The sequence below is a fragment of the Aedes albopictus genome, chromosome 2 (genome assembly GCF_035046485.1).
Source record: "Aedes albopictus strain Foshan chromosome 2, AalbF5, whole genome shotgun sequence".
In the NCBI taxonomy this organism is placed as follows: domain Eukaryota; kingdom Metazoa; phylum Arthropoda; class Insecta; order Diptera; family Culicidae; genus Aedes; species Aedes albopictus.
Genome location: NC_085137.1, coordinates 223,964,229 through 223,984,284, shown reverse-complemented (window position 1 = coordinate 223,984,284; position 20,056 = coordinate 223,964,229). Strand labels below are relative to the sequence as shown.

The 20,056-nt window shown below is 37.9% G+C and overlaps 1 protein-coding gene across 1 annotated transcript; it reads left to right on the top strand.

Moving 5' to 3' along the window:
- Nucleotides 1-5,502: 5,502 nt before the first annotated feature.
- Nucleotides 5,503-20,006, top strand: LOC134286370 (uncharacterized). The gene is made up of 3 exons (XM_062847981.1): nt 5,503-5,688; nt 5,935-6,794; nt 19,994-20,006. The coding sequence occupies exons 1-3, from the start codon at nt 5,503-5,505 to the stop codon at nt 20,004-20,006; spliced, it is 1,059 nt and encodes a 352-aa protein (XP_062703965.1).
- Nucleotides 20,007-20,056: the final 50 nt, after the last annotated feature.

Here is a 20,056-nt window from a genome sequence, read left to right as displayed (position 1 = left end):
GAAATCAATTTGAAGTGATATCAAAATTGTATATTTCTACTGAAAAAATCATAGTTTTCTAAACTGTTTGTAGTTCTTTGGACAGATTTATAACAATAATGTTCTGCAAACATGTTCTGGATAAATACGCAAATATTTTAAAGTCATAAAATGTATGGAAATTCGAGAATAGTTTGAAGTTATATCAAAATTGTGTATTTTTCCTGAAAAATTCGTAGTTTTCTGAATTTTTAGTAGTTCTTTGGCCAGATTTATATCAATTATGTTCTGCAAATTTGTTGTGGATAAATACGCAAATATTTTAAAATCATAAAATGTATGGGAATTCGAGATTAGTTTGAAGTTATAACAAAATTACACATTTTTATCTGAAAAAAATGTAGATTTCTGAATTTTTTGTAGTTCAATGGCCAGATTTATATCAATATCGTTTGCAAACTTGTTCTGGATAAATCCGCATTTTTTTAAATCATAAAATGAATGGGAATACGAGATTAGTTTGATGTTATATCAAAATTGTATATTTTTCCTGAAAAAATCGTAGTTTTCTGATTTTTTTTGTACTTCTTTGGCCAGATTTATATCAATAATGTTCTGCAAACATGTTCTGGGTAAATACGCAAATATTTTAAAATCATAAAATGTATGGGAATTCGAGATTAGTTTGAAATTATAACAAAATTATATATTTTTCTTGAAGAAATCGTAGTTTTCTGAACTTTCTGTAGTTTTTTGGCCTGATTTATATCAATAATGTTCTGCAAACTTGTTATAGATACAAACGAAAATATTTTGAAATCATAAAATGTCTAAGATTTTGAGATCAATAAATGTTATTACAAAATTTTATATTTTTCCTGAAAAATTCGTAGTTTTCTGATTTTTTTGTAGTTTTTTGGCCAGATTCATATCAATGATGTTTTGCAAACATGTTCTGGATAAATTCGCAAATATTTTAAAATCATAAAATGTATGGGAATTCGAGATTAATTTGAAATTATAACAAAATTGTATATTTTTCCTGAAAAATTCGTAGTTTTCTGAATTTTTTGTAGTTCTTTGGCCAGATTTATATCAACAATGTCCTGCAGACTAGCTCTGAACAAATACGCAAATATTTTGAAAGTATAAAATGTATGGGAATTCGAGATTAGTTTGAAATTATAACAAAATTGTATATTTTTCCTGAAAAATTCGTAGTTTTCTGAATTTTTTGTAGTTCTTCTCCAGATTTATATCAATAATGTTCTGCAAACTTGTTCTGGATAAATACGCAAATATTTTAAAATCATAAAATGTATGGAAATTCGAGATTAGTTTGAAGTTATAACAAAATTGTATATTTTTCCTGAAAAATTCTTATTTTTCTGAATTTTTTGTAGTTCTTTGGCCAGATTTATATCAATAATGTTCTGCAGACTTGTTCTGGATAAATACGCAAATATTTTAAATTCATGAAATGTATGGAAATTTGAGATTAGTTTGAAATTATAATAAAATTGTATATTTTTCCTGAAAAAACCGTAGTTTTCTGAATTTTTTGTAGATCTTTGAAGAGAAAAATATCAACAATGTTCTGAGAATTTCTTCTTTAAGAATATGCGCACATTTTAAAATAAAAAAATAAGTTGGTCATCGCGACAAATTTAAAGTTACAAAAGAAAATATGGATTTCTCTGTATTATACGTAGTTTTGTGAATATATTGCAGTGCTTTAAGTGATAAATAATCACTTAAATCACATTGATAGCTTTATTACACTCGTGTGGGCTATTCACTATCAAAAAATCATGTGGTCATCGCGATAAATTTAAAGTTCTGCGTGAACATAAAAAACTTACGAAATTTATAACGACTTGCTCCGGGTTTTTTAGTACTAGAAATTAGAATTTTGATCAGAGAAAAATTTCAAAACATGTATACTCATCCAGAGATCCTAAAAAATTCATTGCTAAAAAAATTTTTGAAATCGGACTTGTAACGGCCGAGATATAGAAGGTTGAAATTAGCGTTCCAACTTTTTTCGAGGCATAGACGTTCGTGTAAGTGAAAAATAGCATCGACGCAGGAGTGTTAATATTCATTTGCTACCAGGAAAAGGGGGTGCAGTCATTTTTCATTCAGGGTTATGTCATTTATCGTAAGGGGAAGAAAAAATGACAAGTACTGCAGCCGAGTTTCAACGATATTTGGGTAATGGCTCACAAATACCGTTTCCTGCTGGATTCGGGAGGCTGAACTTGAGTTATGGTAGGTACCATATTTTTCTTGCATGTAAGAAAACTCGAGCTGAACAAATAATATCAAGTTTTTTTTACAATATACATTGTATTGAGGGATTTGCACAAAAGTGCACGCGGCCTATCGGTAGCGGCACAGCCAAACAGACGTAACACTTGCGAAATTTCCATTGACCACGCTTTTAACGATCATTTTAAATTTTCATAGTTGTGACTTTCACAACCAGAGGCGCGTGCATCGTTTTTCTATGCGTTCGACGTTTTACACTAGCGCCTTCTGTTGACAATATTGCACAACACAGTGATTCGTGCAACTTTCCCATCAGGTGATGTAGTGTGAACTGGGCGATGGATTTCCATGAAAATCGTTCAAGGTGTTACGTCTGTTTGTCTGTGGCCGCGGTTTTATTGTCCATGTCTCCTGTCCTTAGAAGACCACCGGTCTTATTAGCGTTTTGTCGTTTTGTACATGGTGCATTTGGTGCGTGAGTGATTTTTTTTAGACCGTGTAGCAATGCTAAAAGACGTTATGTTTCGGAGGAGTCTAGATCTCAAGTGACGTTTATTCATGTATACATTCTTCAACCCAATTCATAGCCAACTACATCCCTCCTTAACTTTAAATAAAATTAGAATAATGTGTGCAATGTCTGTTTTTGTTTAACCTTAATTCTGAATGATGTAATGTGTATGTGAATACATTTTTCATGAATAAGGAGTCTATAAACTGAGTAATAGCTTCAACTTCAACATATTAACTTAAAAAGTATATATAATTTAGTATTGAAATAATTGCCTTGAACAGTTCTTCTGTACACATTCTCCAATCGTACAGAAACGTGCTTCAAGAGAGGGTTTTCCGGTGATCAGCAGCATTCTTCAGGTTTGAGTGGTAGACACACGTATCTGAACAAAATTAAACTATGAATTAGTAAAGTCATTTGCGAAATTAAACATATCGATACATAACCTTCCACATGTAAATATCAAAAACAACGATACCTGACGCCGTTGTCAATTGTAGAGGTGCTTGTTGAGATAAGGAGAAAATCATTTGTTTACATAAAAAGGTCGTCAAATTTTACTCATTTTTTTTGCTCTAGAAGTTGCTATTTTCCATTTGCAAGGGCTTCCATTATCATCATTCACGCCGACAGATACCGGATTGGCCAGCTAACATAAAATCCGGAAGATCACCCACCGAGGGCATAGCAAGAGCTCCTCAAATTAATCACATAAATTGTTCGTAAGTACCTACCGGATCCAAGCGCATCTGAAAGAGAATTAAATTTTCTTTCCAAAAAGTGCTCGTTTGTTTCTCTACGATGCGGAATTCGATACGAAAAAGTGAAAAAAGTGCACTTTGCCTATGCTGCGCCATGGCACTTTTTTTTTGGTAGAGTCACGTTTTTCGTTGGGTTCTCATTCCTGCCACCAGATGCGGAGGAATCGTTAGCTTCCGTCAGATTTGCCTATACACATAATTGCTCTAAGTTATTTAGTATTGTTCTTCTCAATGTGTTGTACTGGATTCAGAAAACGCATTTTATTGCTCTATTATTCTGCAATTATAGATAATACTTTTTCAATTTCTTTCAAATATCATCGTCTTTGCTCTTTGCAGCATCGGTTATCCTTTCTATAAACCTTGCTACTCATCCATCTAATAAAACGGTTACATCCTATTTCCCCTAACTACAATGGTTGCAACTATCTTTTTTATGTATAGGAAGCATATCGGATGGAAGCAAAAAACATTTTCAGTATTATATTAACGTAGGTAGTGTGACGCACCTATGTTGATACTAGCATCTGGAACAAGTTGTGATCTTTTCGTCTCTATGCAAAAATGTACGAAATCATAGATCGTGACCAGTACATCGTATTATATTCGTGTCTTCTACATAAGGGTAGAAATTAGATAATTTTCCCTGCAACATATATTATCGTCGCACCACCAAATCGAAGTCGTCGCTAGAAGCACATGCGAAGTTGCAGCTGCGAAGTAAATTTGAAACTATTTTTTCTGTTGCGCATCATTAAGCTAATTAAGAGCATTAAAAATATGCACTAATCCAAATTGAGGTGCGACATTTCTAAGTAGGTTAAAAATCAATTTTCGCACGTTCGGTCACTTCGTATTTCGACCAAAAGCATAATAATACCATAAACCACGGTAATTTCGATTTTATGGTCCGTTTACTAGTCTTTTAATGTGCATCACGCAGAAAAAAACATGGTAAAATCAAAAATATTTCAGGTAAACTCAAAAAAAAAAATGTCAATTTGTTCTGGCAACAAAAAATAAAACTGTTTGGAGCAAATCGAACGTCACATTTGAAGCAAATTCAATCTATTTTTGAAACAAACATGCATCTGCTGACAGGTTATGTTAGAAACAAATGTAAAAAAATTTGTTTTTTTTTGTGGCAGGTCGGCCCTACGGAGATATTTATTTTCCCATTAAATTTACAAAGTCATTTCCGTCTCTAGGAAAAACCCACCATCCGCGTGGTACTTTCAATGCCCACATCATGTAGATACATACGCTCCCGAAATCAATGGGATTTCGTGGAAACTTTTGGTGAAACTTGACTTTTTTTGCAGGAGGAAATCTTGTTTGGTGCTGCAACTGGAACTTGAGAGTTTTGTTTATCTTCATGGGATTCAATTGGTGTTTTTCGGTGATGATTTAAAACTCATTTTTTACTCTTCTTTACGTTTCAACCTACTTTATTGCTTTCGGTCATCTTCAGAACTGTTAGATTAAATAATACAAAATACAAATCACAAATTACAAACATTATAAACATTCAAAATTTTTACAATACAAACACTTACGATTCCGCCGGACGTTCGTTTGTCAAGGCGGTACACTTAATTCTAAAATCGTTTCGTTCTTAAGTAATATGTCCTCGTCTCTCTTGCTGTCGTCGTGTTCGTCGTTGTTCGTCTTTTAGTTTGTTAATCAAGTTGTTGTATGTGTTCGAAAACCCGTCTACGTCACGCTGTAAATTAACAGTCGTTTCGTTGTTGATCTTTATGTGGACCACTTCAGCAGCCAATCTGCTTGCATCATTATTTATTCTCTCTAGGATCCGAGTTCGAGAGAAGTCAAAGTGATGCCCGTTGTCTACCGCGTGTTGCGTGAGTCCCGTAGCTGAAGCGTTGGTGCGTATCGAGTTTTTGTGTTGCGTTATGCGAGACAGCGATCAGGCGAATCCCCGAAGCAGAACACATCAGAGGGGAAATATCTACGATCATGTCGAACTACGTCAACTATCAACGACAGCCCATGACGAAAGAAAACGAGTGGATACTCAAAGACGTACTGAAAAGCCGAAAATTCTTGAAGGAACATCCCGAACTGTACGTAACGAAAGCGGATAAAGGGAATAAGACGGTCGTGTTGGCAGCCTCGGAGTATCGTGAAAAGATGGCGGAAATGGTGAGTGATACGAACACCTATAAACTGCTAAACGACAACCCAACGAATAGAACCTTGAGAAAACTCAATACGATAATTGAGCAATGGTGGAAAGATGGACACATAGACACACAGACAAAAAATCGTCTCAAAGTGTTTAACTGCCATCCTCCAAGAATTTATGGCCTGCCAAAAATCCACAAAACCAACAGACCTCTCAGACCAGTGGTTTCGACCATTGGTTCTGCAACGTATCGCATGGCCCAGTTCTTAGCGAACATCTTGGGTAGTATAGTGGGGAAAACACAATATCACGTCAAAAACAGTTTCGAATTTGCGGAAGAAATCTCGACCGTAGTGATTCCAGAAGGCAGTATCATCTACTCCTTGGATGTAGTATCACTTTACACCAACGTTCCAGTTGAGAAAGTATACGAACTCGTAGAAGAAAAGTGGGAACAACTACAAGAATGCACCACTATCCCTTGGGAAAGTTTCAAACATGCAATGAAGACGGTTCTTGAGGCATCTTTCTTCCAATACGAAGGAAAATTCTACAGCCAAACAGCGGGGGTGCCCATGGGATCCCCCCTTTCACCGGTTGTAGCCAACATCATCATGGAAAAGGTGGAACAGGAGGCCATAACAAAGCTGGAGGAGAACAACATCACCATCTCATACTACAGAAGGTACGTCGACGATTGCTTCGTAGTCGGCAGAAGAGAGGAAGTGGAGAAGGTGGTGGAACAGTTCAACGCAGTGGATGAGAAACTGAATTTCACCGTGGAGCAAGAAACGAACGAGTCACTCCGGTTTCTGGATCTCACGCTCTCGAGAGAGGGTGAGCGAATTAGAAAAATTTGGTTTCCAAAAAAACGTGACGGCAGATACCTGGACTACAACTCAGAGAGCCCGCACACGCACAAAATGAACACTATGATCGCGCTTATTGACCGAGCACTGAAGCTAACAGATGTCGAACGAAGGGAGGAAAGCATTCGAATGGTCAAACACATTCTCCGCAATAATAACTATCCAGAGAACCTCATCCAACGCACGATAAAGCGTCGGGTTCATCTCATATACAACACTCTTGATAACGAACGCGAGAATGGGGAACAAAAAAGGTATGTGTCCATCCCATACAGGGTGCGGCAGGAAAAAATGCGAAAAGTTCAAGGCACTATTACACGCTAAATATGGGATATATATGACTATTTTTTCATGACAGTGTTTCAGTCAATGTCTATATTCTAGCACTGAAAAATAAAAATGAACATATTTGATGTTTAACATGTGGTAATGTAGGCCTAATAAGCGGATATCAATAAACTGCGCGCCCAATGGTCATTAAACAAAATGACTATAACAGTAACAAAATTAGCTCAAATTTGATGAACAATCAGACCACACTGATCCAGAGCCATGTAGTTTCACATACCAGATGAAATAAGTACATATATTTGATGATATTGTAGAGAAAATCAAAAATTTTGTTTTATCAGATGCGAAATTTAGCGACCTGTGCGATTTTCTGCGGTTTGAAAATTCTGGTTGTCTTCATCTTCAGGCGCCACCCTGTAAAGGTTAGTGACCAAAATGGGAATTTTTTTAATTAACTTTTCAGAAAACTAGCCTATTATAGATCATGGAACGTTGAAACATAGATTGGTTAATGTCAAATGGACGAAAATGAGGTTTGAAGTTGAAAAACACTTTCGCATTTTTTCCTGCCGCATACTGTACATCCCTGGTTTAAGCGAGAAGGTGAACAAAACGTTGTGAAAACACGATATCACAGCGTCTTTCAAACCATGTGATAAAGTGAAGAACACGGTCTTCACAAAATTGAAAGACCCAATACCACACATGAAACAAACAAACGTGGTATACAGTATTCCTTGTGGAGCATGCGAAAACAAGGAATACATCGGACAAACCTCTCAAACACTGGACAAGCGCATAACGCAACACAAAAACTCGATACGCACCAACGCTTCAGCTACGGGACTCACGCAACACGCGGTAGACAACGGGCATCACTTTGACTTCTCTCGAACTCGGATCCTAGAGAGAATAAATAATGATGCAAGCAGATTGGCTGCTGAAGTGGTCCACATAAAGATCAACAACGAAACGACTGTTAATTTACAGCGTGACGTAGACGGGTTTTCGAACACATACAACAACTTGATTAACAAACTAAAAGACGAACAACGACGAACTCGACGACAGCAAGAGAGACGAGGACATATTACTTAAGAACGAAGCGATTTTAGAATTAAGTGTACCGCCTTGACAAACGAACGTCCGGCGGAATCGTAAGTGTTTGTATTGTAAAAATTTTGAATGTTTATAATGTTTGTAATTTGTGATTTGTATTTTGTATTATTTAATCTGACAGTTCTGAAGATGACCGAAAGCAATAAAGTAGGTTGAAACGTAAAGAAGAGTAAAAAATGAGTTTTAAATCATCACCGAAAAACACCAATTGAATCCCATGAAGATAAAGTAAACGGTGATCAAAACAACGATAAGAGTTTTGTTTATGTTCTCGACGGCGGAACGGGGGGGCTCTTCAATGAGTATTGTAGAAATCAATATGTAATTGAGTTAGTTTTAAAAATTAATATTTTAGTTTTAAATATTTTATCAGTTTACCGAATGAACATGAATATTTTTGTTTCAAACGAACGAAATTTGTCTCCGTGATTATTGCAAAGAAGCTTCTAAGAGTATCCAGCTTTTTACGGAAATAGAGATATATAAAGGGAGCAATTTTGCTTAAAAATAGAACAAAAATCGAATTTAAACCGACAGCCTTGTATGGAAAACCGAAAATAAAAATCCGATCTACTGTATTTTTTCCCATTCACGTTTTCCAACTCAGAGCATGATTCAACATTAAAAATTATCATCAGCTGATCGAGTTCAAAAATGCTGTTAACTAGTGCAATCTTTAAAAGCACTACTTGATCGATTAACAGAGACTAGAGTAGGGTTTCGCCCACCAAAACCACATGCTCACTCACGAAGATTTTGGCGCGCTTGCACTAACGGATTTCCAGGCAGCATAAAATCGTGATCGTCGGCACGACGCGATGTCGGGCTTCTTCTTATATGTGGCCTGCCGCCACCATTCGGTAGCAGTTGTAGTTACGTCCTATTTCTAGCACTAACCCTTAACACGGACGGAGACATCTACATACACCTGGCATCCTACATCTCGAACCCATCAACACATGGGCCAGGACCTACGGTTTTACTTCCTAACCGACAAAGGCGTTATCCGATATGTTTGTCTCGGAAATACCGATGGTGTCGACTACGATTGAATCTAGACCGACTAGGGTGAAATGCAAACACGCTTACACGACTTACTACTACACGTTTACCGCCGCCGCTAAATTAGATCCCGGCAGAAATCTACACAGAGGCATCGCGCATAAAAAGAAAACATCTGGGATGCATATCGGGTCGGATGAGGAATGACATTCAGTTCGCTAAAAAATTCGCTTCGTTAGTCCAACTGGCGAACACCGAGTTAGTGGGGCGACGTCAATAACAATGCATGAATATTGTACGACTTCTACCGAGCTGCACTTTGGGCAACTGTCTTGAATGAATATTGTGCCTTGCAAGATAAATCTATGAAACGCGTTTGTCTTCTTCTTTCTCATCAAGTATGACAAAATATGACCACACCACTATGAGCACCAGATGACCAAAAATTCTGCAAGCGGTGCTGATATCAAATCCTATAAATATTTGAACTGTTAAATATACTGTTTAACCTTTTTCTGACAGCTCTGGATACTACATATAGGTCTTCACATCTATAGGCATATCAAGCAATCACATACAGTTCAATATCATGCACAAATGTATGTATAGAGTTTCATACTCATCGGACGCCCTCGTTTATTCAATAAATCTTCAGAAGTCATGCCATCAGCTCAGATCTACAGTAATCATTGAAGCACATATAATAACAATTTTAAGCATCATCTGTTTTTGTCTGGATCATCATCATCTCATCTGTTTGTCTGTGATCATCATCATCATCTGTTTGTTTGTGATCATTATCTGTTTGTTTGTGGTCACCATCACATTATCTGTTTGTCTGCGATCAACATCACATCATCTGCTTGTCTGTGATCACCATCACATCATCTTTTTGTCTGTGATAAACATCACATCATCTTTTTGTCTGTGATCATCATCTGGTTGTCTGTGATCACCATCACATCATCTGCTTGTCTGTGATCAAATTCACATAATCTGTTTGTCTGTGATCAACGTCACATCATTTGTTTGTCTGTGATTATCATCACATTTCTGTTTGTCTGTGATCATCATCACTTCGATCACTGTGATCATGATCATTTCGAGCATCAGTCACTGCTCCTACAATTACCGGCCTCTACCGGCACAAATGCAGCTGCTATCTTGCCATTTAGGATGGTTTTCGTTACCTGCCCTGTGTTTTCGTTCTACCGACCGAGCCTTCACAACGGGCTCCAGCAGTTTTCGTTACTGCTCAGTTATTTTCAAAGCTTAATTTTCAATTGAGATGGTTTTCCTTACTCATCTCTGAAGTGGTCTTCTTTACACACTTCATGGAGTAGTTTTCTTTACTACTCTGAGACGGTTTTCATTACACGTCTCTGGGAAGCGATTTTCATTACACACTTCCCGCAAGCAGTCTTCATTACATACTTGCTAACTGGTGGTTTTCATTACGCACCTCACAAAAAAAAAACTTTTTGTTGGGATTTCCCACAGTGAGTGATTCCTCCTATTTCTTCTGATTTGTTTATGACCAGCAGCTGGTCAAAAATACTCCTGGCAGGATCGCCAATGTAAATATCCAATTACTCATAGGAAGAATCACCCAACGGGGAACCTTGAAACTCTTACCCGCTTGCGACTCCACCGTTGGAACTGATGTTTGCTCCGGCCGAGTGTTTCTACCGAACTGGCGCCAAGCCGCCAACCACTGAGTTGTGTTGCAAACATGACCAACTTGTCTGTCTGACCTGACAGGCAGCAAGGATGAGGCGGGTATGCACCATATATTGAAGGACAAGCTTGGTATACACCTCACACCACATTATTACCTTTCCTTCTTTGATCATCAGATTGAAAATCTTACCTCAAGTATTGAGACTATGTTGATTCAATATATATATTTTTAAGGGCCTCTATAAAATAGGGTGTAATCTTATAATCTTGATATCATAATTCTGATGATAAAAGAGACCGAAAATAATCATAAAGTTAACTATTACGTAGTCAATATAATTGTTAAGCTTTCCAATGTCCCTTTACCAAGAGATGAGTTGAAGATCGAATAGCTCTCTTCATCTCATGGTAGACTGGACTGCCAAATGGACTGAGATGGATCTCCTACATTTGGTCTTTTCTAATGCAGACTGAAACTTCATATTTCCTTTGCGATTCCCTTTATCATAGATGGACTGAAGTCTCACTTCCTTCATCTCATGATAGACTGGACTGCCAGATGGACTGAGACGGATCTCCTACATCTGGTCTTTCTAATGCAGACTGAAACTTCATGTTTCCTTTGCATGTTCCTCCACTATTAAAGAAGGTTGATTGAAGGTTTGTACGCTTTTTACATCTTATAGTGAAATATTTTATAAGGCCAAATGGACTAAGATTTCTCTACTTCATTTGATGAGGTTTGCGAGCCATCCCAAAAATGATGAATTGAAGCACTCAAATCAAATCATAAACTTCCCGTGATTTAATAATGATCACACTTCGACTCCTATTCAACAGCGGTGAATAAGCATAGAACATTATGGTGAACAACTGAACAACTCATTAATTTAGCTGCTATTCAGTAAAACACTTGTTTTTCATCCTGTACTCTGAGCCAAAATATAATGAAACGAAATCGTGAATTCGACTTGTGAAAACATATTATATAGATACATATGCTAATTTGTACATAAACTTAATAAGAAACAGAAAAAGGTATTGTTGAACTATTTTGTAAAGGAGTTGCTGCAAGTCGAATAGAAATCTTATTAAACTCTTGAAAAGTGTTTTAAATTATCATTGTTAATGCCGATACAAAAGGTTGAACATCGGCTACTTTTTCAATTGAAAAAAAAAAAACATTAGGATAAAAAATGTGTCCAGCATAACTTTAGTTCAGTTATCATGACTATTATAAAGCAACAATTCAACATGTTTGCTTGTTTATGGCTTGTCCTCCTTCATATTAGTTTTTTTTAAGACGGTTAAGGCATCCTCAAGGGATGCTATAGAATTGGCTAGAAGTCGTAATCTCCTTTCATTATTTTCAACGTATTTGTAATAAACCAGGACATATCAATCCCCTATTTTTTTATCAATTTGCAGTTGAACTACTGATATTTTAGGCCAAGAATTATGCTGAGATTACAATCACTTCCTCTTTATTATTTAATATAAACAGGGTTCACAATTATTTAAGTTGAGGCTTTTTCACTTAAATGTCTACATATTTCCGCCAAATCGTGTGCTCAACTTTATTACTTTATAACATTTAAAATACAGCCTGTATCATACATTACATCTGATTCCATCGTTTGATGTACTGCAATCACTGATATATTATTTGGACTTTTATAAAGTACTAGTTGTCCCGGAAAACTCTCGATTGGTTTCATTTAAATCGTTTCGAGTTTCTTGCGAATCATACAGATTTCAGTTCTTCAACCATGGCAACCAATGAAAATTTTCAAACAACTCATCTCCACTTTTGCAGCATATATATGAAATACGGAATATCTATTCTTGTACATTTGGTCTTTTGACTTTTGTTTATATGCGGACTAGAATTCAGCATTCTCTTCGCTTGCATACCAGATGTACGGACTGGAATTCTCGGTTCCCTTCGTTATTCTGGGTTTTATGTGCGGACTGGAATTCTACACTCCCTTCGCCGGAGAAACAGGTGTACGGACTGGAATTCATCATTCCCTTCGTTATCCTGGGTTTCAATTGCGGACTGGAATTCTACATTCCCTACGCTAGAGTACCAGGTGTACGGGCTGGAATTTTTGGTTCCCTTCGTTATCCTGGGTTTTGGTTTGCGGGCTGGAATTCAACATTCCCTGCGCTTTTCAGGTTCACGGACTAGAATCAACTTCTGTCCGTCTTCCTGGATGTAATAAACATTAACCAACACACTTGCTTGGACATTTTCAGTGCTTAACGTTCATTAGGATATTTCTTTTAGTTGATTTTCTAGCTTTCCATACATATAACACAGTTATCGTAAAAATAAAACGAACCAATTTCAAATATAGACATTTTTCGAACGGAAATGTTGTTCCATATCTAGTTACTCGTACCTATGTAACTAAAAGAAAATAATAAAATGTTATCGTACTCGAAAACCTTTGTTCTGATATTCAGGCATTGATCAATGAACAATTTTTCATATAAACTTTTTTTTCAAAACCCGTATTGGTATATTGATAAAATATGTTATTATTGGTTTGATTAATAATTACTAACAAACAACATCCGAATTTAATGTTCCTTAGCTACGTTTTCCAACTGAAAACTATTCCCACAATTACGGAACAAGTATCTAGAATGAAATTGTAATCCTTTTTTTTTAGAATAAACTACTAAAATAGCTAAACTGCATTAAAAGTAACAAAAACGTTCTCCTATCAATGCAATAAATATATTAGTAACAGACCATTTTCGCAATAATTCGCATCAACTAGAGGTTCCAACCCGGGATATCCCGGGACAAAAAATCCCGGGATCTTGAAAAATTCGGGATTTCCCGAATCCCGGGATAAAATTTTTCATCGTCCCGAAAATCCCGGGATTCCCGGGACACACATTTCTTACACATTTTTGTCGCTTTGATTTGAAATTGGAGTGTCTCTGAAACGTATTCGAAGAGTCGTGTTTTTTTTTCGAAAATGGCCTTGAACAAATCATCACGAAAATGTTACATAAACCACTTCAACTGTGTGTGGACATCGAAACTCGTAGGAACTCGACTGAAATGATGCTGGAGCACTTCATTCACGGTTTCGATTGCATCAAAGAGTAATTTTCCGAAAAAGGCCTTTCTAGACTTATGTTGGACAATGATTTTGAGGCTGCAAAAAAAACATCAGGAAGCTCTTCAGTCAATCAGACTTGTTTCGAAAGCATTGGGAAGACGAGATGCTATATTACTGTCTGCGGAAGGCAGCTTGAGTTTCTTGTATTCAAATCTTACGAAAAGTAACTCCAAAGATGGTAACGACCTCTTCCTTGCAATCATGAAAAGCATCAACAAACGGCGCCAAAAGAAAATAATAACAGCGCTAAACCCAAGTAACCATGACGCTGTAAATAGAGCATTAATTTCGCTTTATAGTGTATTATATGCCATGCGATATAAAGTTGTTTTGTCATATAGGCACAATAAGAGTAGGTTTAAAGTCGAAAGTGGCGCTACTATTGTTGATTTAAAGCAAGCTTTACTGTGGTGATTGCTAAAGCATATAAAATGCTTGTACCTTATAGCTAATGCAATCAAATCGTATGGAATGCATACTTAATGCATCATGTCAAAAAAGAAAAAAAAGTATGTTTTTCATTTTTCTATCTATTTTTATCTTCCGATACTCTCACTTTGATGTTTTTTTATTGTATTTCGGGAATTGAACCTGGACTGTTAAATCTGAACCACGATGAAACTCGGACGCGCTAACGGTGTGTGCTACGATACCATGTATTTTGCACTTGGAAAAATGTGCAATATAAAATAACGTATACTTAGCTCGTGCCTCATTGAGTTGTGTTTTCAGCAACTCTAAAAATGTGCTGGGGTCTGAATGCCATCAGTTATGTTACTCTCGAATATAAACTCGTCTGTGTTGATTCTGTTTTTTTTTTGTTTTCATACGTGTTCACTTCTACCTAAAATACAATAAATAACAAACCGGTTAAATAAGCGCTTTAACCCTTCCTTTTATGAAATCGGGGCGTTATGTTAAATAAGGAAACCGATACCCCACATAATTTTTGTTCCCTCAGCCTCTGATTGTTTTCATGTCCCAACCAGAAACACAAAAAACCATACATAATATAAATTTTCAAACAGCAACATCTGAGCATGATAATCTAAGTGCTCCGCAGCAATCCATGAAAATTTTGATTTGTTTTTCTTTTGTATTGAATGGTTCTGTTTCTAAAAGTGTTTTACAGTTTTTTTCGAACTGAGCGATATTTTCTGTTTACAACGATGGAAGCTTTAGTAAAGGCATATATAAAGTAATAAATGCTTGCATTATTGATTGCTATAAAGCTTTTAACATGGTAATGTAATGAAGCATTTAACAACGGCTCTATAGAACTACACAGAACTGTCAAAATCTCGTAATGCTTCAATGCTTTCATAATGTAGATTTAACGCTTCATTACTTGACAGATGTAAAATAAAAGTTATGTTGCATTAGCTAAACTATAATACGATTGAATTAATGTTATGATGTAATGCTTGTGGTTACTTGGGAAGTTCCTTCAAGGTCTTCCGTCGTCAACGCAAGTGCCAGGAGAACTTGAAAGCTCATCGAAAACGCAAATGATGAAGTTCATCAAGGACCTGGGAGTTCGATTGTTGCGAGACTGCCAAAGACAGACCGATAATGATGCTGCCGAGTTGAGTGCTGGATTGTCCTGTATGCATAACACCATCGAGTATGCGTGAAGAACTGGAATCGGCTGTAAAGTAATATGTCAACCCGTCTTAGACTGATTCGGAAATGATTGATTTTTCGAAAGTAATTGCGGTAGAGCTGTCCCTTTTTGAGCTACATGGTAAGTTGAGCCCGAATCTTAAAATCGAACTCCGGAAATATCTGTTCTAAAAAGCGACCCTCACTGTTCGATGAAGTCAATAATAACATTTGCTTCTTGAAGTCGTATTTTCAGAGAACGAATTCAAATTGATGAGTCCATTTACTAGATTTGAATCATTGATTTTTTTAATTGATGAATAAAACATATTCCAGATCGCAAAAATGTGTTTTAAGCACATTGAAAAATTTCCCGGGATCCCGGGATTTCCCGGGACAAGCAACAAATTTTATCCCGAATCCCGGGACAACCAAAATGGTCGGGAAATGGAACCTCTAGCATCAACTTTAGTTTGCTATATGAATGTTTAAAATGCTTATAGCAGCTAAATATGTGTCAAATTTGATCCATAGAAAATGTTCACTATGAAATTGACAGGCTAATAAAAATAATACGATTTTAGCCCAGCAATAGAGTCGATGTTAAATTTGTACGGATCATTATTTTTTTTTCAACAGAAATTTCAATCGTAGTATACGTGTACTTTACACAACAATGATGACAACTACATTTGGAAAATTCATTGAATAAAAATTGAAATGTGAAGCCTTAGAGTCAGCGTGCTTCTAATTGCAATATGCTGTGGGGTGAGAGTTCTCCAAGTTATGAACCTTACCGAGAAAAGTATCTTTATTTTTCTGTATTAACTCTGAGTCTATGTCCGTTGTCTGGTATTCATTCAACCTCTATCGCCGCTGTTTGAAACCGGTTTACGTTTTTTTCCGGTGAATAGTAAGCGATGTAAAAATGCTGATTCAACGTCCGGTCACAACAGTGAGTAATAACATGCAGCAATTATAGTCCACAATAGTTTCCAAAAGGATATCCAGAATATGTTTGGATGTGCAAGAAAATTCCCGTTTCCGATAATCTTAATACCGTGGTCCTAAGGTTGCCCTACTGGTCCACCAATTTTCTCATACTGCTCTCAGCAACAGAAAAGATCATTTCCACACTTACCCTCGCTTTAGTAATACTACCACAAGATTTCCTCGCCTTGTTACCCTTAATCCATTTCTCCTTAAGCTCCAGATGATTTCTGCCAGCCAGTTTGCTGTTGATTTTGCAATTGTTCTCCTCGCTACTCCTACAGTGGTCGTCTAAAGAAATCGATGCTTTTCAGATTTTCTTTTTTTTTTTAAACAAAACCACTTTATCCTCGCCGCCAATGTAGCAATGCTAAAAGACGTTATGTTTCGGAGGAGTCTAGATCTCAAGTGACGTTTATTCATGTATACATTCTTCAACCCAATTCATAGCCTACTACAGACCGCAGCTTCTTCTGGAGCCCGTAGTAGGCCCGACTTCCGCTGATAATGCGCCTTCGAATTTCACGGCTCACGTTGTTGTCAGCCGTCAGTAAGGATCCGAGGTATCCACGTCTATCGTAACATTGCTACCCAGACGGATCCGGTCGTGTTTGGTTCCGCCTACCAGCATGTACTTCGTTTTTAAGGCATTCACCACCACTCCGACCTTTGATGCTTCGCGTTTCAGGCGGATATACAGCTCTGCCACCGTTCCAAATGTTCTGGCGATATTGTCCATATCGTCCGCAAAGCACACAAATTGACCGCATTTTTGCCTGGCTCGTCGCATCACACCTTCCAGAGGGATGTTGAAGAGTAGGCATGAATGAACTGGATAGTTCACCCGAAACACTTACGCAATTTTGTATACCGTCCATCGTTGCTTTAATCAGTCTAGCTGGCTTCCCAGGAAAGCCGTAGGGAATCGCGCCACTTGGGCGGTGGCTTCTATATTCGTCTGTTTTCCACTACAACTCAGTCAAATTTGAACCAATTGACAATGTGGTGAGATAGGTATAGTATCTACCCGTGTACAACATTTCAAGTCAAATGGTTCTAAATTGACTGGGTTATAGTGGAGAACAGACGATTATAGAAGCCACCGCCCAAGTGGCGCGATACCCTATTCGTCCATGATTCTTCATAGCTTTGCACGGTCGATACTGTCGTATGCCGCTTTGAAGTCGATGAACAGGTGATGCGTTGGGACCTGGTATTCACGGCATTTCTGGAGGATTTGCCGTGCGGTGAAGATCTAGTCCATTGCTGATGGCCGTCGATGAAACCGGCTTGACAGACGACGGAAGATGATCTGGGATAGCACTTTGTAGGCAGCATTCTAAATAATGATCGCCCTGACGATCTCACATTCCAAATGGTCGCCTTTCTTGAGAATGGGACAGATTACTCATTCCTTTCACTCTTCCGGTAGCTGTTCGGTTTCTCAGATCCTGACTATCAGCCGGTGCAGACAGGTGGCCAACTTTTCTGGGCCCATCTTGCTGAGTTCAGCTGCGATACCATCCTTATCAGCTGCTTTGTTGGTTTTAAGCTGATGAATGGCATCCTTAACTTCCCTGAGCGTGAGAGTTGATGCATTTCCGTCCTCCGCTGCACTGGCATCGTCGTTTCTTCCATTGCCGTGGTGCCGTACCTACGTTCTCCACGCCATTCAGGTGTTGATCGAAGTGCTGCTTCCACCTTTCGATCACTTCACGTCCGTCCGTCAAGAGGCCTCCGTCCTTATCTCTGCACATTTCGGCTCGCAACACGAAGCTGTTGCGGGATGCGTTAAGTTTCTGGTAGAACTTCCGTGTTTCTTGGGAACGGCACAGCAGCTCCATTTCTTCGCACTCCGCTTCTTCCAGGCGGCGCTTTTTCTCCCGAAAGAGGCGCGTCTGCTGTTTCCGCTTCGGTTTGTAACGTTCCATGTTCTGTCGGGTCCCTTGCTGCAGCGTTCTTCTCCTTCAAAACCGTTCTGCACTCTTCGTCGAACCATTCGTTCCGTCGATTCCGTTCCACATACCCGATGGTGCTCTCGGCTGCGTCGTTGATGGCTGCTTTCACTGTACTCCAGCAGTTCTCTAGAGGGGCCTCATCGAGCTCGCCCTCGTCTGGCAACGCGACCTCGAGATTCTGCGCGTATGCTGAGGCGACATCCGGTTGTTTTAGTCGCACAATGTTGTACCGTGACGGTCGCCGGTACCGTACAACCTAACAAAAAATAGTGCAAAAAGTAAAAAGTGATTGCTGAATTTACTTTCGCCATTTGAAATCGACAAGCGATAACTAACTTCGACCTAAAGCTTGCTGATGCCAATGTTTTGATAGCAGCCTGGCTAACTGCACATAAGAACATAACTTTCATCATTACTTGTTGCTGAAGTGCTGATTGCCCTAACAAACACAAGAGAGCAAATATTTCGGCCTGAAAATCCGTACAGTTTCTACAATGTACCTAAAACTGGTGTTGCCTTAGCTCTAACTTCATAAAAATTAGTTCAATCTTGACCAAATTTGGACCATTAACAGACAATTGTTTGATCTACTAACAGTGAAAATTTGAGAATTTTTGATGAACTTTATAGCAAGTTGTAGCAAGTTGAGCATTTTTCTTAAAGATGCAATTTTGTGAATACTATACCCAAACTATAAAAGCATACCTCACTAATGGTTATTAAATATCAGAGATTTGTTTTGAGTTCAACATCGACATATATTAATCATTGTGGAAGGCCGCGAGAACAGTGATTGATTGTTTAATTATGCATAGTTCAGTACTGGGAACTGCTGTTTGTGTAATTACTTTGATATTCACCTGTGGAAATTATCTCCGACAGCCACCACACCATGAAAACAAATGATTTTTTTTATCATTCTATGAAAACTCGGTCTCTCGGTCTTCAATCAATCGATGTCAAGTGCTCTCAGCTAAAGGTCGTGAATTAGTGCTTTCAAGTTGCTAAAATTCCCTATAATCCCAGCCACGCGCGTTCTGTGGATTGCATCCAAATAATTTGAATTCAAATCATGAATTTTCCCGATGCTAGTTCGAATATCTGGGTGCATCTAGTTGCTGAAAGAGAATATACGCTCTAAGTCCGCCATTGATATTGCTCTCGTCGTTGGGTGGTAGGTAGGTATTTCTGGTCGGTGCAATCCTCGGTGAAACAGTTTACGCTTCGATGATTTATGAATTTGGTTGTTGTTTGGCGCAACAAAGCTTCCTTCCGCTAATCGTGCAAATAGTTTGTCACGCACCGAAGCTTAGCAGGAGATTATTTCAATTAGGGGTTGTTGGGGTTGAATAAGCACTTGCTAGTGTTTCCGTAGAGCTTTCAATTTGTGGGATAATGGTAAATTCTGTTCGCCAACGAATCTGTAAGATTCGAGTCTGACCAGTGTTGGAAGTGTTCGAACTCTAAGATACTTGTTCTTAATATATCTACTTTACCCTTTGCTCTCCATTGAGCAATATTGAAATAGAATTCTCCTTCTCTACCGGGTCCAGGCTCTGTTCGCTTTGCCGTGTGAAACCTGTACATTGATCGTGTCCTCCAAAAGAGTGCACACTTATTCACACTGAATTGAAAATTGTTCAAATTTCACTCTTTGTTCTCGCCAAACAGTTCAACGGAGTGAAATATTGATTTGGGTTAACCTTTCTGATCCATTTGTCGTTTGTCATCCCC